The sequence below is a fragment of the Elgaria multicarinata genome, chromosome 7 (genome assembly GCF_023053635.1).
Source record: "Elgaria multicarinata webbii isolate HBS135686 ecotype San Diego chromosome 7, rElgMul1.1.pri, whole genome shotgun sequence".
Lineage (NCBI taxonomy): Eukaryota > Metazoa > Chordata > Lepidosauria > Squamata > Anguidae > Elgaria > Elgaria multicarinata.
In genome coordinates this window covers 80,840,181-80,867,950 of record NC_086177.1, presented here as the reverse complement: position 1 = coordinate 80,867,950, position 27,770 = coordinate 80,840,181, and the positions used below count along the sequence as shown (strand labels likewise).

General features: G+C 41.2%; 1 protein-coding gene across 2 annotated transcripts; it reads right to left on the bottom strand.

The window, feature by feature from the left end:
- Nucleotides 1–211: 211 nt before the first annotated feature.
- On the bottom strand, nt 212–25,471 carry LRRCC1 (leucine rich repeat and coiled-coil centrosomal protein 1). Of its 2 annotated transcripts, none has more exons than XM_063130894.1 (19): nt 25,388–25,471; nt 23,108–23,313; nt 21,388–21,453; nt 20,570–20,737; nt 20,052–20,221; nt 19,748–19,948; nt 17,803–17,996; nt 16,977–17,169; nt 15,607–15,755; nt 14,012–14,216; nt 12,518–12,657; nt 11,201–11,402; nt 9,731–9,916; nt 8,291–8,465; nt 7,358–7,521; nt 5,781–5,989; nt 5,439–5,576; nt 1,475–1,610; nt 212–595 (listed from the first exon to the last, which is right to left on the bottom strand). In XM_063130894.1, exons 1-19 carry the CDS (start codon nt 25,444–25,446, stop codon nt 473–475), a joined length of 3,084 nt encoding a protein of 1,027 aa, XP_062986964.1. In that variant the 5' UTR covers nt 25,447–25,471; the 3' UTR covers nt 212–472. The 2 variants fall into 2 exon arrangements, with proteins under 2 accessions (XP_062986964.1, XP_062986965.1); XM_063130895.1 differs by having other exon boundaries at nt 19,907–19,948.
- Nucleotides 25,472–27,770: the final 2,299 nt, after the last annotated feature.

Here is a 27,770-nt window from a genome sequence, read left to right as displayed (position 1 = left end):
CTGAACTATGTCATGTATCATCTTTTGTATTATTAAAGCTATTGTTATGTATTATTTTCATTAGCAAACCATCCCATGACAATGGATCGTGTAGAGAAGAACGAAAATAATTTTATGGTTGGGGGTCACCACAACATGAGGAACTGTATTAAAGGGTCGCGACATTAGGAAGGTTGAGAACCGCTGGTCTACAAGGTCTTATATCGCTTCTATTTTTAATAGATCATAACTCTTCACTTTTTTGTAGTACATTTTGTCTTTAACATCTCAGTGAGGGTCACTAACAGTAGAAGATACAACAAATATAACTATTTATTCTGAAAATATTGTACATAAAGTGCAAATATGTCATGCCCATATGTAGCATTTTCCCAGGGTTTTTTTTATATAGTAGCAGCCATCAAGTACATTGTTCACTATTTCCCTGAATTTAGTAAAAGGCCCTAAAAGTTTGTCAGATTTTCGGTATATTTCAGATCTCTTGCTGCATGTCACTCAAAGCAACTGTAAGTCGTTTCATTTTCTCTTCCATTGCCTTTTTGTTGCTTGCAGTTTCTTGAAGTAGCTGACGCATTTCTTCTTCAACCTGGTAAACCTGAAATAAACATTTAGCAATACATCTGTTACAAATAACACCATTCTGAATTTACAATCCATTTGTGCAATGAAAGATTCAGTACTAGTATCTTGTCACCTTTTTTCTGTGCTGTAAGTTTGCAACATTTCTTCTGAAAATGTTACAGAAAATTTAAGCAAGGTTTGAAATCAACTGAAGAAGTGAAGGCACTGAAGTTTGGTAGTTTTCTCTGAAAGATTTCTTACATTGTGCTTTTTTTTTTAAAAAAACTTGCTAGCAGTAATACAGTAAGCAATACTTTAAATACAGTTTTCAATAAACTCCCTCCAAAGGCAGATTATTATTATTATTATTATTATTATTATTATTATTATTATTAAAAAAGGAAGTACTAGATTAGTTCTGGAATGAATTTATTTACTCAAACCTCCAGCAGCTTTCCTAATAAGAAATTACCAGCAAAATTGGCTGTTGGCAGGCCTCTTGAGAATCAATTGGGAACCTTGAGACCATTACTGAGAACCTTCAGAATATGCTTTCACAGAACTTACTTTGTGCAAAAGAGGAAGCCATTCCTGACCAGCCTTAACACTATGTGAGCAATAACTAATGTAGGCAGAAGCTAGCCCATAGGGGCTTTATAAGTTCAACACATGCCCTTGAATCCAGCCTGCAAATGAATTGCAGTGGTGGAATTGTCAAAAGCACTGGCTTTAAGTACATCCTCTCAGACACACCACACCAGAAGGCATTCAGCCCCCACAGATCATTCTTCTGAGACAGCACCAGTAATTAATGAGTGATGCTTAAATCTACAAATTGCCAGCAGACAAATATCCTAGCAGACTTATTTGCTTAATATATAAACAGGTTGAACTGCATAGCATTATCCATCACCTTTTCTTTTGCTGCCACAATTTGTTTTTGCTTTTCATTTGCTAGCTGCACCAGTTCTGCTTGATGTGCTGCTAGCGTTGATTCATGCTGTCTTCGGAAAGCATCATCCATAGAATGCAGCTTTTCCATCATAGCCCTAAACACAAGATGAATCCTTAAATCTCTTGATAGTAGGGGTGTGCACGGACCCCCCGCTCCGCTTCACTTGCAGATCCGCCATTTTTCGGAGCGGGTCGCTCCGCCCCGCCCCCGCTCCGCCCACTTCCGCTCCGCTCCGCTCGGAGCTCCGGATCCGGATCCGGAGCTCCGTTTTTGCCCCCCCATAGGGTTGCATTGAAAGCTAAAAAAGTAAACAACTTTTTTTCCGTTGAAGTTAGAAACCTCACGTTTGGCACCATGACACCTCATGGGCGTATACACACACACGCCAAGTTTCAAGGCAATCCCATCATCCCCTGATTTTTGGCGAATTTTTGAAAATCGGGCACCCCACACACAACATCCCTGCGAGGTGGGCAGGGGAGGAGGGAGGGAAGGCAGGCAGGCATGCAGCTGGCATTTCTGGGGGCATAAGGAAGGGAGCCAAGGATAAGCCAGTAATGCATATAAAATGGAATAAATCAATCAATAAACAAAGGAGGGGTGGAATTAAAAGCAGCAGTGTTGCTCAATAAACAGCAAGAAGAATTAAAAAAAAAAGGCTATATCTGTCTTTTACCAGCAATAGGGGGACGTGCCCGGGGGAGGGGGAAGTAGCTGCCAGTTCAAGACAGCCACCAACAGCTCTGAGAAGAAGTAAAACGCTCACTTCAACTCATAACAGGCATTGCTCCACCACTGAAAAGTGACCATTCACTTCAACTCATGATAGGCATTGCTCCACCGTTTTACTCTCTTTGGAAGGCTCTATGGCCTTCCAGTGCAGGAGAGAGTGGGGGCACGTCCACGATGAGATGCCCTAGGGGAGCTCATCCCCTTGCACCACATCGATTCAGTTGTTCACCAAGGTTAGGGTGGGGAGCAGTGCTGTGTTTTCTATCTCTTATTCTTGGCTTAGTATATGATTTCAGGTTGTGTTTGTGCATTTGGTGGGGCTACTGTGTTAAAAAACACGGGGAAAAGCCCGTTCAGATGAAGAAAGAGAAGTTTCCCAGAATCCCAAGTTACCTGTTTTGCCTATGCCCTCCTCCAACTTTGGGATCATCATGACCGGGAGCTGACTCTGCCCCTCAGCCCTTTGAAAAAGGTATTTTTCCCGCCGATTTTTAAAAAACTTCTAGCCCGCGACCCGTACGATGCAGAAAGTTGAGAGTGGTCTCAAAATGACCCCCATCCACGACTCTCTGTGCACAAGAATTTTCAGAACGATAGCTTAAACCCCCCCCCAGTTATCCCCGATTCTTTCCCTCAATGCAATCCTATGGGCGAAAAGCCGAAACGCCGTTTGAGCCCCGCGGTTGACCCGATTTTTAAAAAACTTCTAGCCCGCGACCCGTACGATGCAGAAAGTTGAGAGTGGTCTCAAAATGACCCCCATCCACGACTCTCTGTGCACAAGAATTTTCAGAACGATAGCTTAAACCCCCCCCCAGTTATCCCCGATTCTTTCCCTCAATGCAATCCTATGGGCGAAAAGCCGAAACGCCGTTTGAGCCCCGCGGTTGACCCGATTTTTAAAAAATTATTGCACGTGAACCACAGCACGCAGAAAGTTGAGAGTGGTCTCAAAATGACCCCCATCCACGACTCTCTGTGCACAAGAATTTCCAGAACGATAGCTTCAAAAACAATGTAGTTATGCGCGATTATTTGCCGCAATGCAATCCTATGGCGAAATGTTTTCAAGATGGCGACCGGAGCGCTCCGACTGAACTCGGAGCTCCGAAAAATGGTCGCTTCTCTTCGCCTTGCTTCTAGGGGGTCCGCGGTCCGCTCCTACTCCGCCTCTGGGTAAGGCGGAGCAGGCCAATCCGCTACTGCTTCTACGCTCCTAATCGGAGCGGAGCACATCCCTACTTGATAGCGTTGTAGCATTATATTATCAGGAGTAATTGCATTCCAGTAACTAGTTCACAAATCATACACTAAGCATTTTCTTAGCATTGCTTATTACTATATTTTCTCTAATGCAGACTCACTAAGGAAATATTTTGTTACATTACACCACGTTAGAAGGAACTATATGTTTATGCACATTTCTCATGGGAAATTAGGAGGAAAGAAAAAATGTATTATAACAGTTTTCTAGAAGAAAAAAGATACTACCTACACTCCTTGAGTTGTGCATTTAACATAATATAATCTCTAGACTATAAGCCATCAATCCTATTTACTTATGCAAAGATAAAACCAAGTGCAGAAATGTACTAGTTTCCCACAAGGGGTGTCTCTTTACATAAATACTGACAGATTTATCCCAAATTCCTAGAATTCACGAAGATGTTTCCCTAAAGAACTGCTTCCTAATTTTATTAGGCCCTTTTTAAAATTTCCACTTAATTATCTATAAAGATAAAAGTAAACCGAAATGATTCACACTTTTCAAGTGCAATTAGACGCATTACAATGCAAGCAAGGAAACTCCCTGAAGGTGCAGCCACCATTCTGTAAAGCCAATTCCTTTCTCCAATTCCCTAAAAACACCCTAATCCAGGGGTGCAAAAAGAGGGGACTTCCCAGACCCCTAATATCTGCTGCCACCAAAAAGAGAAAGGAAAACATGCTCCAAGAATAGGCTTGATGGTTTCTGCCACTGAATCCTCATTCCTAGAGCATTCTAGCAAGCAGAGCTCAAAGGTTCCAGTCTGGTTCCTTGGACACTGGAGATGCTCTAGGAATGATGTTTCTATGGCAGGAACAATAGAGCTTGTTCTTAGAGTGTTTTTTTTTCCTGTTTCTTTTTTCAGTGGCAGTGGAGGGAAGGGTGAGTATGTGTAAGTCAGTGTGAGGATGTGAGTGTGGGAGAGACAAGTGAGTGGATGTGACAGAGAGTAGGAGGGACTGGATGTGAGTGGGGGCACATAGGGAGACCCAGCCCAAACAGATGCAACACAAATTGCCCCTAACCCTGTTTTAAACTGAAAGGTTTTTTAAATATTAGAATGTATACAAGACAACCACAGTGTGAGTAAGCTGTAAGTAGATGTGCATGTGGACATGTGTAGTCCCCACTACCCCAATAGACACCCAATAGGGACCTTGGGGACAAAAACGTTGCGCACCCCTACGTTAGACAAATTCTTCGCCCATTAAGATCTTATATGGAGCACAAACAATACACCCCAAATTCTGACCATCTTGAATGGAACACATATCAACACAGTCAGGAAGGCAAACATAGTGGCCACATTCACACAAGCAGCTAGGAATCTTGGTTTAATAAATCACCATGTGAAGTTTTTTTAATTTTTATAAACCGCCCAGAGAGCTTCAGCTATGGGACAGTATATAAATGCAATAAATAAATAAATGAGCTGCATGCAACTCATTTGCTTCTCCCTTCCACAAAGCAGGTAAACAAACCAGATATGGACAGTTTAGAATGACTCCAAACTTGGGATTATGGTATATCCCCAACAAGCCAAGATTTGTAAGTCAATAATAAATCCTGATTTAAAGTTGGCTTATGAATCCTGGCTTGTTGAGGCACAACATACCATAATCCCAAATTCAGACTAAGCTATCCCAGCCTGGTTTGTTTACCGGCTCATGTGAAGGAAGGAGAAAATGGGCACTGACAGGGATGGCGAATGTGTGGTCCTCCACATGTTGTAGGACCGCAACACCTATCATCCCTAAGGATTGGCTATGCTGGCTAGAACTAATGAGAGTAGCAGTCCAACATCTGGAGGGACACACATCTCCCATCCCTGGGCAAAAGTGCACTGCTTGTTCAGACTGAATTTAATAAACCAGGAATCCTGGTTTATTCCCATGTGCAAACACAGCCAGCACATTTACTTACTTCTGTGCTTGAAGACTTTTGTCTCTCTCCTCAATCAACTGCTTCTCCTTGATATCAAAATTTTCCTTCATTTGTTTAACTTGTACTTCAAGCTTGCTCAGCAATCCTCCTTTATCTTGCCACTTTTTATTCATTGCACTGAAATATAATGGATATGTTCAGAGTTTCCTTCATCAAGGAAAAAAAGTATTCTATTTGTTAAAATGTATATTCTGCTGGTACTCAAACATTTGAAGTGGGAACAGTGGAGTTATAACTTAACCGTAGTATCTTTTTCCACCATGCCTGAACATGATCTATAACAGTTCAACATTTATAGACGATGTTACCAGTTTTAAGCACCTATAAGATTTCTTGATATCTTCGAGCTCTGCATCTTTTTCTTGCACCTGCTGTTTTAACTCCTCTTTTCTCTCATTTTGCCTTTCTAACTTTTCCATTAGCTCATCCAACTGCGTATCTTTTTCTTCTAGTTGTACCTGAAATCTCTTCTGGATTTCAGTACTTTCTTCACGACGCTTTCTTGTTTGCTCATCTCGTTCCTGTAAGGCCTTGAAAACAAATTGTCCTCATTGGTATATTTGCACTGGAATGCAGCTAAAAGTTCTTAATACTTGGAAAACCCTACCCCCCCACCCCATTGGTATAATTAAGAAAACACGTTTTAATGTTTCGAAAGGTGTGAGGTCAGTTAGACGCCGCACACCGTTTGTGTAGGGTTTTGTACTTTACATTGTGAGGTATTATTGACCCTAATGACTTATGTACAACCATATTGTTTTATTGGAAAAAGGAAGGTCACAATAAAGGCATGGCTTTTTTTTACTTGTGAATAGTGTATGGCTTTCTTGGGGTACATTTGACCCCAGTATCAGATTGCCACAGTGAATATTTCAGTTGATGGTTAAGGCAAAAGCCTCACAATGAGTGCATTTAATTTCAAGGCCATGTGACAAATTTGAATGTCTGATAGCAGCTTGATCCTAAAGCCTCAGAAAACAAATTGTAGCCATTAGAGTTTGTGACTCAAATGAATGGAATTTAAGAACATTAAGTAGAGCCATACTGGATTAGGCCAAGGGTCCATCTAGTCCATCATTCTGTTCATATAGCATCAGCCAGCTACCCACGGGGAATCCCACAATCAGGACAAAAAGTGCATCAGCACCCTCCTGCTCATGTATGCCAGCAACTGGTGTACATAGGAATATTGCCTCTGATACTGGAGATAGCACATAGCTATCAGGACTAGTAGCCATTGATAGCCATATCTTCCATGAATTTGTCCATTCCCCTTTTAAAGCCATCCAAATTGGTGGTCATCACTACATATTGCAGAAGTGTATTCCATAGTTTAACTATGCACTGTGTGAAGAAGTACTTCATTTCATCTGTTCTGACAGGCCATTCATCTTAAGCCACTTAAGGAAGAGATGCGACACAAAATAAAAAACCTGTTTTAATATGTCCTTCAAAAAAGTATCAAATATAGGAATTACTAAAGATCCTAATCAAACAGAACACTTCTGGAAGCCACGGTATTTGCAGTAAATTTTCATCATCAACACACTTCTATGAACACAAACACCAATCCTATCCAGCTTGACCTCCTGATAAACATGGATATTTTTCTGGCTGCAAGAGTTAAGCAGATGCAACTTTTCTGACCATGAAGGTGCACCAATAGGAAAAAATATCCAGGGACTGTTTGCCTTCTTCAGTCTTAAACAGCTGTTAAAGGCAGGGGACCCTTTCCAGAAAGTGGGAGGGGGAAAGGAGTGACCCCGGTATTCCTAATACCTAGAGACAGCAATGAAGAAAAAATGTGCAATAACCTTAGTTTTCCACACATTATTGTGAGAATTTCAAGGCAGTATCTGTTATTCAGGTAAAGTTTGAAAACAAAAAAGCACCCTTACTTCTTTTAACTTTCTAATGGTTTCAGTTTGATCCTCCAGTATTTTTGACTTAATCTTCAACGCATCGTTGTTATGGTCGTTTTGTTTCTTCAGAGTCTCATTCTCACTAGTTAGAACTTCTATTTTGGCTTCCAATTTTCCTCGATCTTGAGCAAGGGAAGCCCCTGGGGGTGGGGGAAGAGAAGAAACACAAAATAAACGTGGTGCTTTCTGTGCTTGTTATTGAAGCTAATCTGTCTGGTTAAGAGAGACTAAGAAAATAAGCCCAGCACTCTGTTCTCCATCTCCCAAACGTTCTTGGAAGTGCAAGACTCACTTATGCAACATGGAAACAGATACCTAGACCTTCCCCATTACTTGGGATCAGCTCAACTCAGCCTTTCCCAGAACAGAAGCTACCAGTGGCCAGACAGTCACTTACTCTACAGCTAGCTGAAGAGACAGACAATTTTTAAAACATATCTCTGTATAGGATACTACAGAAATTATCTGAAAAACTGTTAACCTATTGAGCATAAAAATATGATTCAAGTCTCATCAACAGAACTACCTTTTATTACTGAACACTGCTTGAGGAAATTAATGTCAAGAAACGCATGTTATTCCCAGATGGGCACCTATTAGAAATTAAACAGATGCATCTATGTGCGTGAGCTCTCCTGCTCTTAATATGGACGTGTTGGATTGGGGATGCATGCTTCTAACTGTGTCAAGTACTGCCAAACAAGTACTGCCAACCAAAGCTGTAATCCACGGGGAGCTGCTCCTAAAATAGATGCAAGCTGTGTAAATATGGGGCTTGCTGCCAATATGGCCCATTGTACTACCACTCTATGTTTTGCAAACTTACAGAGAGCTAAAGCTAAAATTTATCTTTGTGTGTTCTTTATCTGCATCCTACCAGAACAAGAATATAAGATTTGGGGAGTTTACCTTGTTGTGCCAGCTCCTGTCCCCATAGTTTCCTTTCTGCTTTTAATCCATCAATTACAGACTCCTGGGCTGTTATCTGTGAAATAAGCTTCGATTTTTCCTGTTTAAGAAGTGCAAGATCAATAGTCTTCCGTTTATCTTCCTCCACCATATTTTCAAGTGTTCGGATTTGACTCTTTAGAAAAAGCACACACGCACACACAAACTTTAAATGAGCCTTGGCACTGTAAAATATATTCCATACCTATGTTGCATTATGCTACAGGACTGTTTGTTGTTGGTAGTGAATCATTATTAGTGATTGGCAGAGCTGCTCTAACATAACAAAGAGGCAAGACAGGCTGTTGGAGCTATTGGAAGAGCTCTTCTGATCTTAATAACAGAGCAGCCAGAAGTGTCTAGAGAGAAAAATGAGGCAGGAACCAAATAATGCAAAATGCCAAGCACAGCAGGTGGGGAGGTAGAGAAAAATCAAAAGAGGGTGGTCCAGAAGAATGAAGGAGAAAGGTTGTGATAAAAGCAGGAATCTAACAGAAAAGCAGAAGGAAAAAAGAAGAGAGAACAAGTAAAGAGAGGCGAATATGCCAAGAAGTTTCAAAGACAGAGAAGATTGGAAATAACAGATTGACATATAGGCTGTGTTCAGAAGACACTTTAAGCCATGGCTTTAACCATAGTGAATAAAGCTTTTTGCTTAATTCACTGTGGTTAGAGCCATGGTTTAAGGTGTCTACTGAGCAAGGCCATAGTAAACCATCCAAATCTTTGGTTGCTGTCACCTGGTATAAAACTAAATTCCAGAAGCATAGTGTTGCAGTAAAAAATGCCATGGGAAATTCATGGTTTTCCATTCTGTAAACAAACCACTGAAAGCTATGGGCTTTTGAGCTCTCCTTCTCCTCTTCTGCAACTGCAATGGAGTGGATTGGAAGTTTTTCCCTTCCACAGACAAACCCAAGGTAGATTGCTGCTCACCTAAGAGCAGGAAATGCCCCTCTCAGCACAATCATTACTGCCCCACCCTCTCTCACAGAAGTACACACACCATTCATCCATCACCTGCCATAGTTTTCTGTTACTTCTGAACCAGGTCAGAGAGTGAGCCTAAATCAGGCCTGAAAGACCATCTATTGTATTGCAACGTAAGCTTTTCTAGGACTCTGCTGTTTTAAATAAAAACTAAATTTCAGGCCAGACTGTTAGCTGCCCAAATTATGGAGTGGTCACCCAAAATAAAGCCATTTATACTTCCATTATATTTGGCTACATTCTGGAGAGAATGATACAAAGGAATGAGTTTATGAAGCAAGCCATGAGAATAGAAGCTGCAATGCCATGAAACATTTTTGTACTATTATAACTCTAGCGTAAGTCTTTCTGTACGAAGACAAAATTCAGTGCATGAAAGACAAGAAATATGATAAGCCTAAAAATTCATACTTTCAAGTTGTATGTTGTTTCTTGTTTTGATTTGACTACTGCAGTGATCTTAGCTTTTTGTTCTTTCACCATGGATGTCAGCTCTTGGATAAGAGTAGCCGATTGCTTTTCTTTCTGCTGAGACTGGACCAGAACACGCTTATGTTCAGCCAACTCAGCAGCAACTTCATCAAAAGCTTCTTTAACCTATTTTGGTAAGAGTATTTTTTTTAGAAATTAAAAGAAGTTACCACCATGTTTCCTATAAGAACTGCAATGTAGCATTCTAAGCAGACAGGAGGTTAATTTTAAAAGTACGACATTAAACATTCAATATTAGCAATTTAAGAATATGGATGCTCCGCATTCATCTCAACAGTTAGCCCCCCCAAAAAAACGGCAGATAAAAACTGGTTATAAAAATAGATATGTTTAATTTTAGTTGCATTAAGTTCAGTTTATTTTTAAATCAGGTTATTTTTAAAAGAGAAACTTAATACAATAATATAATTCTTAAAATTGAATTTACAGCCTTCTAATGAAAGACTACTTTTCTTCATAAAGAAAACATTGTGGAGAAATCCATCATCAGTCATAATAAATTTCAGAGCTAGTGGTGAACCACACAACTAGTGCATGTTTGCAGCAGATTTTATATATATATATATATATATATATATATATATATAAAGAATCACTCCACTGAACTGGACTAAGTCATTGGCTAAAGCATCTGGAACCAGAGTTCCTTCAATTGCTTAACCTGCTCATCACATCAGCAGCTTCATCTGCAGGCACAGAAAGACAGTTTGTCTCAATTAGGTTTGAAGCGAAGAAAAAGACTGGGGAAAAAGCAGGCAAACCTATTTCTAAGAACAGAGAGAGCAGGCTGGATGAAAACGAATGGTGTTATAAGTTCGAAGGAAATTCTAATTTTAAACATTTCTATAGATTAAAACTTGAAGCTTATAACAGGGTTTCTTGTGGTAAGTGTGCAATGTGAATAATTCTAATTTAGCTTGAAATTGTAATCAAGCCAGTGTATTGTATATTTTTTTCTAAGACAATAAAAATATTAAATATTTAAGGATCAGTGCAATCCTATGCATGTTTACTCAGAAGGAAGCCGCACACAGAGGAAGAAGTTGACAGAATCCTACGGATTCTCAGATGCCCTCCCAGTGATCATAGTTATCGTGCCTTTAGTGTATAGCGTTTGTATAAAAACTCCATACAGTTTTAAAAATCAGTATGTTTTTAATTATCGTAGCAACCAATTAGTATGCACTTTTAAAATTTGGGAACTACCTAACTAAAACATTGAAATTCTGGTCTTAAATTGGCCTTTTTAGCTTATTGAGTTAAGTCAGCTCAATTTCCACTTTGAAAAACACGTCACAACTTCTGCTTATAAAAGACTAAAATGGCTTTTCATCGCATAAGCAAAAGAGTTCCTAAGGGATTTCTCCCCATACACTCTTCATCTCTTACCTCTGTAAATCTTTTGGCTTCTATAGTTAAGGCGATACGAAACTCATCTTCTAGATCTTTGTAATTCTGGTTTAACAGACGCACCTTCTCCTGAAGTTCTTTAACATGGCGTTCATGACTCTGTTGCTCTCTAGCCATTTCTTTTGACAGAGCTTCTTGGAATTCTGAGCCATTTAACGTAACTCTAGTTTCAAGTTCTTTTCTGGAATGACAAAGCCGTACTGGTAAGAAACTAAGTTAAGTGAAGGCTGCTTGTCTGGAAGTGGAGTTCTTCTTTACTTCTTGGAAGCCCACATATAGAGTTGAGGCACAAACAGTGTTGAAAATCTCAAAAGAATGCAGGTACAAGACTGAATGGACAGCGCTTCATCTGTAGGACAACCATTTCTGCCAACACGACTTTTTTTGCCTTCTTCCAAAAGGAGCTTGTATACTATCCCTTTAAGAAGGCATACCTGCCAATTAAATGTACAGGCTTGCTAACAACAAGTGATACCCTGATTTGTTGGGACAACATAAAGAACTTTCCTCTGTAGCATATAGAACAGACTGGTTTTGTTTGCGTTACCTAACTTCTGTTGTCAGACAACGTGTACAGCTCATGCTCCCCCTGCCCCCACCCCCGTTATGGAACTCCCTCCCTGAAGATGGGTCACACACCCCCCACTCCACTTCAAGTGAGCCTTGCAGACATTTTTGTTTCAACTCCCCTTTGAACCCCACTTCCCTTTGATGTTCTTATTTATTTATTTATTTATTTATTACATTTCTATACCGCCCAATAGCCGAAGCTCTCTGGGCAGTTCACAAAAATTAAAATCATAGTAAAACAATCAACAGGTTAAAAGCACAAATACATAATACAATGTTCTTGTTTTGCAGTAATTCAGTTTAGGGGCCAGACTGATGTTTGATTGTTTTATGCTGCTTTTACTTTACTTGGGAGTGTTATGGATTATTTTTAATGTTTCGGGTTTTGATAAATGGAAGTTTTACTGTATTTTTGCTTATAATTCCTTAATTGTAAGTTGCTTCGGGATGATATCTCAGTCCTGAAACACAACGTTAAAACCTCTTAAATAAAATGAAATAAAACACACACAGAAAGGCTACCCTTGCCATGTTATGCCCAACCAAGGAATCCCACTGTTCAAAACTTTCAAATGCTTTTAGTAATAAAAGGTATGTTATTAAAAAAAAAAAGCACTTAAGCTTTTTCAACCATTAAAAGCTGCACATTTTTTTAAAAAAAATATGCAACTCCTCGCATACTCAAGAATTATATGTGCATCTACCGGAAAGTTACAAGGCACATACCTGTGTTCCTGCTCTCTCAGCATAAGAAGTTCATGGACTTGTTCCATCTTCTCTTTTTGTTGCTGGAGAGATATTCGAAGTAACTGCACTTCTCGCTCAGCGGCTGTTGCTTTAAGTTCCGCTGCTTGAATGCGTTTCGTCTGTGTAATAGTCCAAATCAAGGTAAGGGAAACACATTCACAGCTGCCAAGGTATAGCACTACGAGCATAAATTCTTAGCAAAGCAGCCTGTTATCCCTATGATTTGTCAGATCATGATTTGACATAGTAGAACCCTCGTGCTTATCAGTCTGGCTCAGTACAAGCTGCCGTAGGATGGGTTGCAATTAATGTGAAGGGGTGGGCCGTGCAGAGGGAGATGGACAGCGGGGAAATGGGGCCATTCCACCAGCCCTGCTGAAAGACTGCTTGCATTTTTCCTCTTCCCTTCCCCAACCTTCTTCCTTTGCAGGCAGGGACTGACTTGTTTCACTGATTGCATGCAAACTCCTCTGGCAGCCTTTTTGGCCAAGGAGCGTGATAAAAAATACTCTTAAGTAAATAAATACATTTTAAATTTTCAGTGAATTTTGATTTCAGCATTATAAAGCAGAATATTGAAGCTTTATAGAAATCCCTCCCCTTTTTGGAGTACACTATTACAGTATCATGCATTTTACTGTTTGGTTAACAAATATGTAGCCAGGACCAATCAGCAACAGTGTTCAACCTACAAAACGGAAATAACTGCACATCGCTGTGACCATTTGGGGAACTTCGGTGCAAACGGAAATATACAAGGATCCAGCTGCGACTGGGGCGGTGTGTGTCTTCAGCTGCCAAGATCAGATCAGAGAAATGGCTACCACTACCTACACGTTTACAGCCAGTCTATGCTAATGCTCCCCCATGCAGGAGATGCAGAGGAAGGCCTTCTTCACCAGAAAATAGCTAAACTATAGAGTTCACTGCCACATGATCTAGTGATGGCCGCCAACTTCAATGGCTTTAAAAGAGGGATAGACAAATTCATGGAAATTAAGGTTATCAATGGCTGCTAGTCATGATGGCTTTATATTACCTCCATTATTAGGCAATATGCCTCTCAGTGCCAATTGCTGGGGAACATGAGAAAGAGGGTGATGTTGTACTTGTGTTCAGCTTGTGAGCTTCCCACAGGCATCTGGTTGGCCACTTAGGAACAGAATGCTGGACTAGGTTAAGGCCTTTGCTCTGATCCAGCAAGTCTCTTACCTTTTAATGACCATATATGTAAAAAGCTCCTAACAGATTAACAGGCTTTATTCCAAAATATGATCCAGACCATTAGTATTTACAATTAAGTTTATTAGATGCAAGAGAATAGGACTACTCTACCTATCAAGTATAGCTTTGGTCGCCTCTGCATGATGAGTTGCATCTGCCAAAATTCTCTTTTACACATAGATTTATAATTGAAGCATCAATAGATCCCTCCCCCCCACCCCCCCAAAAAAACAGAGCTAAAGATCATACCTCGGAAGCTTGCTGCTGTACCCTTCGCGTCTCCATCTTGGACAGCGCTTCTTCTAAAGTCTGCAGTGCCTTTTGCTGGTCCTCCTCTTTTTGCTTTGACTGCTCCAGCTCCTTGCCAAGTCTCTCAGCTTCCTCTTTCAATTGCTGAATGTCAATCTGAAGTTTTGTCTTTGCATTTCTCTCTCTCAGAACCAGGTCTCTTAGCCTGCAAAAACACACGCGAGACTGTGCATTCGCAATCTTTGGTATATATTTCACATTAAAAAAGGAAAACTATTTAAGCGGATTCCCAGCTCCACATTGCAGCAAGCTGCAGGGAGCAAAGGCCAACCTGAACTATGGCTTGCCAATCCAGATACCACACCAAAACAGTTACGCTTCTTTAACCACGGTGTGGCAGGGTGTCTGAATTGAGCCATTAAAGATTAAACAATAAGCCAAGTTCCTTAGAGCGCTTGTCACCCTCTCATCCCTAGCAATGAATTGTACTAATCATTTAGTAGAACTGAAAGCTGAAGTTTTTAAGAGGTGGAGAGGCTCTTTCTCAAAGGGCACAAAGAAAGCACTCAAAGGTTCAGAAGCTACAACTACAAATATTTAACTCGGGTTTATTCATTTGCCTCAATATCCGAGGTCGATACTGCAGTGACTGCAGCATTTGATTTTGTGCAGTCTCAACACAGAATGTTTTTGAAGAATCTCTGTTGCTGTATTCTGAGCAAAACTACTGATCCATCAAACTCAGTATTGTTTCTACTAACTTGCAGAAGGTCTCTGGGGACGCAGGAAGGATTCTCTCCCAGCTCTACTTGGAGATGCCAAGGACTGAGTCAAAACAAGTACTCTATCACTGAACTATCGCTTCTTCACAAGTATAAATCCACTTTCCTCTTAGCAAGATCCAAGTATGTCCTTTAGAGTTGTGCATATTCTATTAAGCACAAAACACCCCCACCCAAAATCGCCCTTTATACTAGAGGCCAAGTCAGCATCACAACGTTTTTCTTCCTTAGATGGATGCTTGTGGAGGTAAACTTAGAAGGATGTAGACAAAACTTCCTAAAAAGATGGATGCAAACTGTAAAGGCAGCAATTACATCCTGGTGTGTTTTGTGTGGGTTCATTCTTCATCAGGGTATCTCCTGATGTTTCAAATGTTATGTTGTAGAAGTAATATCCTTTTACAAAGTATCACTAAACTAGGCATTATAGGTTTTGTGGGGAATTATTAGTTATAGCACAAGGGTTTTTCAATTGCACTTCAGAATGCTAGAAGGAAATGTGAACTGAACGTTAATAGCATCGCACTGGTACTATTGTTAATATTAACATCCACTCTAAATGCATTGGAATCCAGAAGTGTCTCTCCATCCACCTTGGTAACCATTTGCTCTCAGTTTTGAAAGTTTGTATTCCAAGAAATCTAGTCTGAAAGTTATTGGGAATTGCTTATTTGCAGATCAGTCTACATGCACGAACTGTAATTTGTTGCATTTTACTTCTCTGAAGAAGCTTACTCTGCTACCTGGAAGTGAAAACACTACTTAAATCCATTTTTTTTAAAAAAAAATCATTACAACATGCTAATTCTTTACCTATCTGTAGTATACACAGCCATAGTTTGAATATTCTTTTCCTCTTTTGCTTGGTTCTGCAGGTCTTTGATATTTTCACTGAGTTTTTTTTCAGCTTGTTCAGCCTTCCACCTCTTCTCTCTCTCCTGATCCAGTTCTTGAATTAGTGCCTGAACAAGAGCGAGATACATTCTTAAGGTGTTGCTACAAGTACAATCAGTTAGTTTGATAGGTTTGATATGATTGCTTGTTTCTCTTATAAGAGGAAAGGTAGATGTAGTGTGTGTGTGTGTGTGTGTGTGTGTGTGTGTGTGTGTGTGTGTGTGTGTCTGTCTGTCTGTCTGTCTGTCTGTCTCAGGGGGAGGAGTGACAGGTACATCCTCTGTAATTACCAAAGATATCAAGTTATATGGTCATTACTTTTGTCAGTGCAGGTTCCTGCACTAGAGGAAAGGTTTAAAAACTGGGCTGCAAGCAGCCAAGGCATAGATTTCCACTAATGACTAATGAATCCCAACAAGATTTGATGATAACAATTCCATAGCTTTGCTTCTTCCCATCCTCTGTCTAAAGAGAAGACCAAAGAATATTTAGCAAATCAGGAGCCTGGGCAAGGTTTGAGTTTATCAACTTGTAGTTACGGAAAGACTAAACAAGTGGTAAGGAGTTCTTTGCTGAGATAGATGTGTACTCCAGAATTTATATCAGATGCCTTATAAAAGAAGGTATCCATTTTGAAGTCTCCAGAGGAATAGAAGTCTTATTACATGTATGCAGCCCCTGACTAGCCACTGCATTCAGCCCTCAAGGACTAAACGGCTGTCCACCCCTGCAGTAGACTCTTTGCATCATAGGAGACTGTTTCTGAAATCATTTCTACAGGTGTGTTTCTGTGGATCTTCTAGGGCTATCTGAAAGCCTCACTACATGATCAGATCCAGCTGCAAGATATCCTGAACTCAACAAACCAACCTCTAGAACACTCACAATAGTTTGGATCCTAACTAAGCTTTTGTAAACAAAAGGACTCTTTCCATTCACAGATGGGACTGAGATCCAGCAGAGGATCCTGCAAGCAGAAGGTGGCCGGTGATTTTTGCAGGTTCCCTCCTTTTTCTCCTCACTCTTCCCAAGGGTAGATTTTCAAGGAGGAATTGACGAAAGTTGCCTCCCCAAGCTGATGGAAACATCCTGTGAGCAGAACTCAACTAACAGCACCAAACTCAAAATGCCAAGAATCATGATTTCAAGTCTATGGGTTCTAATCTCTACTTTAAAGAAAAATTAGAATAACTTTTAAATAAAACTTTATATTAGTGCTGGTTTCTATGGGAAGTGTGAGAACCATGTTAGTCCACATTACCTTGAAATTAACTAATTAAAACAGTTACCCTATAAGTAGATTCTTCTTGAGTACTAGAAACCAAACTTTTCGAGTTTTTCACTTTACTTTTCTGCCCACTCAATTTCTTGGGTGATTGCCCCACTATTTCCAGGCTTGGTACTTCTGAGGTTGGACTTGAATTTTCTTCTTTGACTTGGGATGATTGCTTTTTTGACCTTATGCATGTCTGCTCTTCTCCCCTAAAATGACAGAAAAATTAAGTTCACACACATACATAGCCCCGTACTGGAACATATAAGTAGTTTAGATAAAAGCTTTCATTTTTAAATTGTCACCTAAATACAAAAGAGATTACAATTGCAATTTTAGAAGTTTATAAAAGTGTGCCTGTCGACTAGCATCACAGATAATTTGATGGTTAATTACAGTAAGATGCAGTTATTTAAAAGTAGCAATTAAATTTTCAGTGCTTTTTATACATATCAGCTTCATTCTTTTTCTTTTTAATAATTTCAATACCCAATTGAACTAGAAATTTATCTATATAAAAAAGTCAAAAGCCATCAACAAGGAGCAAAGGAGCTTTCCAGCCTGCCCCTAACCATATTTACACAGAAGCCAAGTTACATTCAACCATGGAACTTATTTCTAACTGTGGAATTTATTTCAAAAACAAACTTGTTGCGACTGTCTGCCAACCAAATGATCTCGCACAAGATTGAATAGGAACCTATTGGATGTACAGAAGTGGAAAATTACAACACAGTTCTATGCATCTACACAGAAGCAAGTCCCACTGAGCTCAATGTTCCAAGTAAGTCAGTATAGGATTGTATGTGAATCTGGAAGTAATCCTAGTTCTACTGAGATACCTGTCGGAGATTTTGCCTCTCTGAGGACAGTTCTTGGTAGATAACGTTGCTTTTCGATTACCAGGGAACCTGCTTCTTTTCGCCACCTTTCTGTTTTCTTTTCCGCTTTCACCATCACTCTCTGAAGTGACATCTGTCTCTCTTTTGGCTTTCAAAATATTTAGAGCAATGCCAGCTTTTGAGGAATTAGCCACCTAAAAACAGAAGTATTCTTTCAGAGCTGATTTCTGATCCTACTTGATCCTCAGACTCATCAGTTTTAGATAGAAAAGTCTCTGGTCAGAAAGGCCGATTATATTAGAGGCAATTTATAACAAGATACCTGTGAAAATGTATTCACTTTAGAAGAAAGGTGTGTCCATTATTACTTCAAGCAGCAGCTGTGAAGGTGGCTCAAGCTCCTGGGCTGTGAGCTTCGGCACTTACCACTCAAGCAGACATTAGCACCACTTTGTGATCAAGTACCTGACTCATACTGCACTCTGAGGCCTGTTCACACTGCCATTATGGGACTATGGAAGCTAAAGTGTCTTGTTCATCATACTCTGCCTGAAGCCACAGAATACAGATCAGTGTTCATTCAAAAAGCAACTCTAGAAGCCAACGCAAGAAATATAAGCCAGGCGTAAACAAGTGGGAAAGAAAAAAGGCAGCTGTTTCAGGTCAGTAGGTTAGCTGTTTTGTCACAGGCTCTAAGCCAACTTTCCCCAAATCTGAAGCCCACCAGAAGTACTGAACTTCAACTCTCATCTACATTAGCCATTGTAGCGAATTTGATACCGGACAAGTCGGGTCAGGTGTTAAACTGAAAAGTGTCCTATATGCTGTGTATTAAATGTACAGAGGCCTGTTTAGTATAGAATAAAGAGGCAGTGTCTTGTTTCCTAAAGTATTTCCTAAAGGTTTCCCACATGGAGAAATTGGTATCAAGCAGGCACCAATCCACACATTAACAATTGCTAGCTGTCTAACACTGATAAGGGGGATAATCGTCATGTCAGCAGTTATGCAGCTGCCTAATTTCCTCTGTTTGCTTTACTTTTCTATCTCACTGAGGAGATGGAGACGGGTTTTTCTCCTCCTTCCACCCATGTTGGAATGTTGGCAACTCTTAGTCATAGAGAAAGGTCATTCATTTATCTTTCTGTGATGCTTTGGGCACATCTAAAGCATTAGAAAAGGGTATAAAAGACTGGGCTGAGGCCTAATCAATTTGGTCTCGCTCCATGGGAGGAAAACATGCACAACCAGCCTGGAGAACTTTGGTCCTAGGAATGAGGTCTTGCATGCTGTTGATTGGGCCACCCAGCATATACGCAGCTATGATGAAGGTGCCAACGTCATCAGCTGAAGAGATGTGTGAGCTTTCTTTATCTGCATCCATTATCCATCAATGACCCTGATCAGAAGACATACTAAGCCATGGTGGTTAAACATTTTGAGCTAAACATTTTGGCTTAGCGTGTCATGTGAACTATAATTTAGCATGTCATGTGAACCATTCCTAACTATGGTGGCTACATAACCACGGTTTAAACACATTCACTAACTATTTGCTGCAACCATGGCTTAGTGTGTTGTCTGAACAGGCCCAATAAAATGTCAGTTCCTTCCATAAGTAGTCTAGTTTCATCATGGTAATACAAACTATCTATTTTGACTGAGCCCAGCATAGATCAGGCCTCCAGATTAATATAGCTATGCTGGCTGGGGATGGTGAGAGTTGTAGTCCAATCATCTGGAGGGCACCGGATTGGAGGATAATTGCGTAACTTATAACTGAAAGTGGACAATATTACTAGATCTATTTGAAATTTTCAATATTCTCCTGATCTTCTTCTACAGTATTAGCCTTATAGTCACATGGGGCAAATGTATCAGGTCTAAGTACACCAACATATAAACATTTGCCAAGCTAGACTGGAAAACATAAAAAATGTGTTACCTTTTCCAGGAGGTGCGATATCTGATCCTCTAGTTTTTTTATTCTCATGTCACAGTCGAGTTTAATTCTTTCTGGCTCAGAAGACAATATGACCTCAGTGGAAGAGCTAACAGTGGGCCAGGTCGGTATATTTGTACGCTGGTGAAACTGAGCTAATACCTGATCAATACGGGGTGTCAAAACTGGCAAATCAATCCAAGCCTATTGAAAAGAAAAAAAGCCACCAAATTATAAGGTCATGTACTGCAGACACACTGCTTCTTTGTTGTCAGACAAAAACAAGAAAATACAGAAGTCACAGCACCTCTTCTTCATCTACAGGAGAACTGGATGAGGCCAAGCAGTCTAAAAGACCTTCTAAGCACTTCAAATCTGATGAGTTTGCTTCCACTGAGTTTATTGGTTCACCAAATATATTCCTTCCATCTAGGATGGTTAGCTGGGGTAAAGCCTGAAGCAGGATCTCTCTGTAACCTTAAAATAGAGAAGATATTATGTCCCGTGCTTGTTAAGATCTCTGAAAGGGCTGCAAATTCTCATTATAAACACCTCTGAACATTCTGTTATCGGGGGACGGGGACGGGACGGGGACCCCTGCTCGCTGAAGAATTAAATCAAGGGCTTAGAACCTTCTGCTAGAAGAAAACTTATTCTGCTCACGGAAGGACTGTTTCTGACCCAAAGAAAGAGTGATGCATAAGAAAGGTAACACACACACCAATCCAAAGCTTGCACAAGCTCTTTCTCAATACCTTTTTATGGCCCACTAGATTTCATATGCTAAAGTAGCCCACAACTATACATTATGTGCACCTTTCTTACCTATTTTGGCACACACTGGATTACTTTTTCCTTTTTTCTCTAAGGTAAGATTGGTCAGGTACTGTAATCCACTCAGGCACTGGAGTAAATGGTTAACGTTACCGATACAATTGCTGTGAAGCTCAACGTGTCTAACTTTATAGTTGGTTCCACGGAGATACAGGAGCCCTGCAAGAATTAGATGCAAGATGTCAGATAACATTTTCAAGAGATGCTATCACCATACTTTGAAATATGATTATATTAAACTAGTAAACATCTCAAGAATAAAACACTTCCCTTGTCTCTGTAAAATACTCTAGATTTACATTATTAGCAAATTGTTAACCATAGCTACAGAGCAGCACCAATTATTGAAAAACAAGCTTAGCCCTGAAGTGGCAGGCTTTGGAGTACTGTTAAAGGATAGCAAGTTGTAAGTTTATCGTTAGATTATCACCACCCAGGGGGAGGTACCATTTGAAGGGGAGGTCCTATTCAAATCTCAAGCTCTTTGATGAAACAACAATAACTTTTTCTCAATGAATATGTCCATTAAAAGTAAACTTTCCACTAGATTGTTTTGCAATATAACTCTTAGTGAATTATGTATTGCAGACATTTTACTAAACCCCACCATTCTCATTCAAAATACAATATGGCTAAATGATTCCTTTACAGTGGGCTACTACCAAGATTTCAGTTCTCATCTCAAACTAGCACATTTCTTAGATGTTCCTGCAAAAGACTGCAATGCTACACACACTTATCTGGGATAAGTCCCATCAAATCCAAATAGTCTAACTTTTGACTGAGCTGAATATATATATATATATTACCTGTAAGGTCATGTATGCGGTTGTAAGACAAATTTAATTTGGTTAAGTTAAATAATTTTTCCAGTCCTGGGGGAAGAAAAAGGGGGGGGGGAAGTAAAGATTAACTGACTATACAGAATAAAGTATGAATATTTATACACACACACAAGCAGGACCAGAAACTAGGAATGTCGAAGGAATCTACAATGGAGTCAAACGAGTTCGGACTTCTCTGAATCCAACTTATGGATTCTGTCGGACTGGCTTTTCCGAGTCATGCAGATTCTGCAGACTAGTGAACTGGTTTCCACTTGAGGGGGGGGGGATTTGTGCAAATTCATATTAGCACATGGGAGCAAGCACACTAATCTGCATTAGTTAATTCACATTAACTAATATGGATTGATTCCCCTTAAAAAATCAGATTCTGTCAATGAGCGGATGACAGAATGAAAGACACCTGATAATCCGCAAAACACAGACAAAATGGATTTAACACAATCCGTACATCCATACCTGCAACAAAATGTTGCAGCATAAATGCTTCTGATCAGGGTTCCAGCTATCCCATTCCATCCCTCCTCCCCACCCCCATGATCAGTCAGCATTCAAAAGCCACTGAACATGTCCAGACCTTATCAGCTGTTTGGGCTGTTTTTTGCCCCTTTAGGGATTTTACTGAAATATTTTTGGCTTTGCAAATCTCAGGGATTCCCCCACATCTGAAACCAAATTCTTTTGCATGGGTGGTGCCATATTGGCTACAGAAGGACCAGCACTCAGGGAATTGGGACCGCTATTAGTATAGAGTATATAATGTCGCAACAACGTGCAGGAGCTGACAAATTTTTGGCTGGTCTTGGTAGCCAAGCAGAATTTATGGTTACCAGGACCCTCCACCTCCCCTTGGCCCCAGTTTTGTATTGTGCCTCCAGTTTTGAGGCCCAGGACAATCCCCACCCTACCTGCTCAACTTGGAGCTGGGAAAGAGCTTGCTTTGGCAATGGAGTGCCACGACGCTCAGAAGACCTTGGCCGCCCAGCATCAAAATAGGAAGCCCAACTTTCAAACCCAGCTCGCCTCTGGAGAAGACAGGGATCTTCCTTGTAGTTGCTCTGCGCATTGCAACTGCAGAGATGAACCCTGCCACGGTTCCAAGCTGGAGCATTTTTGTCACACTTGCCAAAGGGCAACTGGACACTCACCAAGGTAAGCAGAGTTGTGGACCCTTGAACAACTGCAATCTCCGACAAACAAGTGTTGTTCAAAATACTGTTATTTGCAGAGTGCACAGCGCTGTTTACGCCACCTTTTCAAGCGATATGCACCGTTAAATGTAAAATAGAAGATGAAAAGTGTGTTTTACAAGAACTCTTGAATTACGTTTTGGAAAGTTCATGAATCATAGGGTTGGGCCCAGACTTCTCATGAGCAGTTTCAGTAAGGAGACGCTCCCCCACTGGAGGAGTGGGAGGTGAGGAGTCAATTTTCACTGGTTCTTCCTTTCCCCTGCAGCACCCCGGAAAACTTCCCCAGAGGGTTCAGGGAGCTTCCAGAAAAGCGTTGGAGGTGGCACTGGGTGCCTCGGGGGAAATGGCAAAAAACTGCTCCCCACTTCTTCCAGTGGGGATCTTCAGCCGAATCTCAGTCCCTCCCATTCACAGAATGGCAGGCCTGGATCCAACCCACTAAATGCAACATTTACACTAGCAACAGAAAAACAATCCAGCCAAGAACTAACCTTCAACTTTTGTTATTAAGTTACAAGCCAAGTTTAAGGTACGCAGATTAGTGAGGGAACTTAACCCTTCAATCCAATGTATGCGATTTGATGATAGATCCAGATGCTGTAAATTCAACATGTGGTCAAGCCTTTCAATCCGGGAGATCTGGTTACAGTGCAGGTTCAGTGTGTGAAGTTCTGAACTTAAAGGTAATTCTGCTAAACTACAAATGAAAAGCATGTGACATTGATATAATGGTGGGTGGGTTTTTTTTACAAACTGAAGTATAAAAAGCAGCAGCAGCAGCAGCATTTATGTGATACATATCAAATGTTCAAAGCACACAAGAACTCTTACACCAATTCTGCAAGGTAAGTCAGTATTCATTATTCTGTGAGAAAAACAGCATTTAAGGAACAATTATCATAACTCAAGCTTGCTTACATATTCTGGCTCCTTAGTACTAAGGATGCAACTGGAAGGGGACAAGAGCTGAGGCAGGCAACCTGACACCCTCCAGAAGTTTGGGACTACAATGCCCATTATCCACAAACACACATCATGTTGGCTTTTGCTGATAGGAGTCATAGTCCAGAACAACTGGAGGGTGCCAGGTTGCCCACTCCTTAAGTGTGGTGTGTGGTTAGTGTTCCACTAACAACTAAGTGTTCCACTTAGACTTGGCAGGCCTACGTTCAAATCCTCACTCGGTTGTAAAAACTCACTGGAGGATCCTGGGACAGTTCCTCTCTCTCAACCCTCCCTCACAGAGTTGTTGTGAGAATTAAATGGGGGCAACTCCCATGTATTTTCATTTCCTTTGCTGTAGGGACCCCACAGCAGCATATTGGTCTTTCTCCCATATATCTCCACAGACCCCATTCAGTTAAGCCACAGCATTTTGAGCTAAACATTATGGCTTAGCGTGTTGTGTGAATCATGACTTAGCATGGCTTAAATATGCTCACTAACCATTTGCTGCAAAAGGGTTAGCAGATTAACCGTGGCTAAGCGTGTTGTCTGAACAGGGTCTCACTTTATCTTCAGAACGATCTCATGATTTAGGTTAGGCTGTTGAGAGGTAATAAGTGGCCCATAGTCAGCTTTGCAGCTGAGCAGCCTCCTTTGCCCTAGTTCAGCCTTTCCAGAGCCAGTGCCCTCCAAATGAATAGGACTGCAACATCCATCATAACCATTGCCCATGCTGGCAGGGGATGATGAGAGTAGTAATTCAACAGATCTGAAGCAGGCTGCGGAAGTCTGCTCTAACCACTACACAACACTGTACCAGCCTGATATCCTTAGAGAAAGGATAAGATTTAAGATAAGGAGAGTTAGGGTAGGTTGGACCAAAGGCCTAACTAGTCCAGCATACTTGGCCAACCAGATGCCCCCAGGAAGCCAACAAGCAGGACGTGTGGGCATAAGCCCTCTGCCCCACTGTTTCCTCCCTACAACTGGTACTTAGGGTCACACTATCCCTGAGCCTAAGCGATTTCATATTGCCATTATCACCATTAGCAAGAGCTTTTCTCCTTCATTAATTCATTTGATCCCCTCATGGAGCAGCAAATTTCATAAATTATGTGTTGTGCAAAGAAACACAAAGCCACCATTTTGTCTCTCTTGAATTTCCTGACAATCCGTATCTCTCATGCAAGAAAGAACACTCTGCATATGTTAAGGGGACAATCACTTCTATCTTTCTAGTGCTTTTTCTCTAGATATGGACTGGGCCTTTTCCATCATAGAGATCAGGAAAGAACTCTTGCCTTCTCCTGTTTGATGCCCTCCAGATGTTTTTGGCTATAACTCCACACTGAGAGCCAAGGTGGTATAGTGGTTAAAGTGCTGGACTCGGGAAATCTGGGTTCTAGCCCCCTCTCAGCCATGAAGCTCACTGGGTGACTTTGGGCCAGTCACTGATTCTCAGCCTGCCTACCTCACAGGGTTGTTGTGAGGATAAAACAGAAAGGAGGATCATTTAAGTCCCCTTGGCTCCCTTGCAAGACGAAAAAAGGCAAGATATAAATACAACAACAATAAAAACAATCAAAGTTCTCATTAGCCCCAGCCAGCATCAGCAATGGTCAGGAATGCCAGTTCCAAAACATCTGGAGGGCACCAGGTTGGGGGAAGGTTGGAAGGAGGGGCTGATCCAGACTGAATCATCCTAAACTCATACGGAGAGTAAACGCACTAAAATAAATTGGACGACTATCTTAACCCCATTGATTTCAATGGGTCTACTCTAAGAGTGACTAAACAGGGCGCCCTCCCATATGCGAGCCGTTCACCTTTTGATGCCTTTGTCCATGAGGCTGAGCTCGCCTGAATCTGCCCCGGGCTCCGCCATTCCGCCCCTTTAGACGTCACCCCCCACAACGGGCGCTTGCCGCCCTCCCCTTTAAATCCCTCCCACCTCCCCCGCTCTCGCTGTGACCGGCCCAACGGCACCGCTAGGCATGACGGGAGGAGCTGCGGCTCCTACAAGCAAGTGAAGTCCTAGAGAGGAAAAGGGGGCGGGGCAAGGGAGAGGAAGAAAGAGGTGCGCTCACAAAATGCCATGCAGAGGTAGAAAAAAGGAAGAGGGACCCATAGGGTTGTATGTTGGCCTACTTTAAAGTTGCATTCTTTACAGTGGGTCTCTTCTAAGTAGGACTACGGCTGGATGCAACCCAGGCCTGAATTTTCAGCTTCAATGGATTTGTGTGTGTCTTCTCTCCCGTTAGGGGCGAAAGTGAGAGGTGCCCATAGAAACTAATGGACAAATCTGGCACTTGACCTCAGCTGCGGTTTTGCCGCAGTAGCGTGTACAGAAACAAAACGTAGTAACAGCAAAGATAGAAGTCCCTGCTATTTCTAACTCGATTCTGATTTCATGTGAAAAATTCAGTGCATTTTGACTTATTAAACTTTATTTTAATAGCCCTTCCGATGTAAATTTTAATGTTCATGCCCTCTATTAACCTCCTAACGGCGTCTCAAATGTGAATCCGGAAATTCCCTACCGAGACAACAAATGCGTCACTCTTATTTCTTGTCTTTGTGACAAAAAAACAAGGCAGGGCACCATAGAGAGGGTGAAGAGCGACTCCCATAAACGGGTCAGTTTATGCCAGTATTCAAATGCAAATTGCAAATGGTGCCCGTGTGTCACTCTTTATTTTACATCTCTATGGGCTTAAGAAGTTCTGTTTGTCGGGAAAAGCTGAGCATCTAGAGGACCATAAAGCTAGAAAGGATAGAGTCATACATGCACGTTTCTTACAGTGCTGTTTGATTTGAGATCCCAATTTTTCACTGCTAGAGGGGGGAAACCCATTGGGTCTGTGCAGAGATTAGGAATATTGCAACTTTGTCTGCAAGTTAGTGGAAGAGGGCAGTGTTGCAGTTAGTTAATTTATGGGAATTTTGACCACAGCTATCCTTAGGATCCTTATAGCCTACAGTGTGGTTTCCTGTGATGTCTTCTTTTTGGTCCTCTCCTTTCCTTTCTCTCCCTCCGACTCTGACTTTCATCAGTTGGCCACCTCTGTTAAACCTATTCATCCTCTATTTCAGGGGTGGGGAACCTCAGGCCTAGGAGCCAACTCTGGCCCTCTTGGGGTCCCAGTCCAGCCTTCCAAAGTTCTCATCTGCCAGCCCCTCAGACTTCCCTGTTCGCTTTGAGTTTAGGTGCAATCCTCACAGTATTATTACTTTTTACGGGTGCTGGTGGAATGGATTTGTCCAGCAACAGTATATTGTTCCCTGTTGTATTCTGAGGTGGCTTGGTCTTGAATGGGCAATTAAGACCCATTCACTTTGCAAAAGATCTGCTCCTGGTGGAGAAGAAAACTGCTAGAACTGGTTTGTTGCTTTGGATTAACACAGCTGCTTGGATGTTTGGGCTCTCCTTTGGGGCATGGCTATGAGGACTATTACAGTGAACACTTGAAATTCAGAATGTACCATTACACTACTGGCTATGATTGTAAAGTAGGATTTTAAAAGAAGAAGGGCTGGTATGTTTCTCTCCTTGCTTTTTCAACCTGATGCCTACTTGCTTGTTGAAAACCAGGCTTGGCTGAAGCCGCTCCTGGCTAAGGAACCATGTGGTCAGAACTATCCTAAGAGCATCTTTAGATTAAGGGGAAATCATGTTGTCTTCCCGGAGCTTTGCTTCTTGCTTCTCTGCATTACACAGGCGGAGTGGGACAGCCACTTGGTCTAGAATGGTAAAGTTCCCCTTCTTTCGGTGCTCATAGCCCTGAATGGGAGAGTGCCCTCTAGTGGGTGATTTGTAGTGCAACTTCCCCTGCACATGGTAGGAAATCCCAAGGTATTTCAACAGAATCGGGATATATTCAGGCCTTTTTAAAGAACTAAATTACCAGGGGAAGGCGCAGAAGACTTGCAGGAGGTTAACGCCATCGTCAAAAGGACCCACCAACCTCTGTGAGTGGCCAGTCAGTTATTTCACTCATCTGAAGAAGCTCTAAGACTCTTGCAAATGGCCTGAAACAAAGAACTTTAGGACATGTATGTAAGTACTGAGCCCTGCTTAGAGCCATAACCCAAGGCAAGCAATGAAGGGAGGCAGCCTTTTAAGTAATTCTTTATTTTTGTGCTTTCCCCTCTCCTTCTATACTAAACTACTTTTTGTATAGGGTGTCTCATTTTGCAGCCATGTTTTGT

Bases quoted from the DNA above. Each gene is read 5' to 3' on its own strand.
- LRRCC1 (XM_063130894.1), bottom strand. From the start codon at position 25,446: ATGGCGGAGCCCGGGGCAGATTCAGGCGAGCTCAGCCTCATGGACAAA. The intron at 12,658-14,011 runs GTATGATCTTTA...ACTATTACACAG, and splicing joins TACAGCAGCAAGCTTCCGAG to ACGAAACGCATTCAAGCAGC. The intron at 7,522-8,290 runs GTAAACTCCCCA...CCCCACCCCCAG, and splicing joins ACAGGAGCTGGCACAACAAG to GGGCTTCCCTTGCTCAAGAT.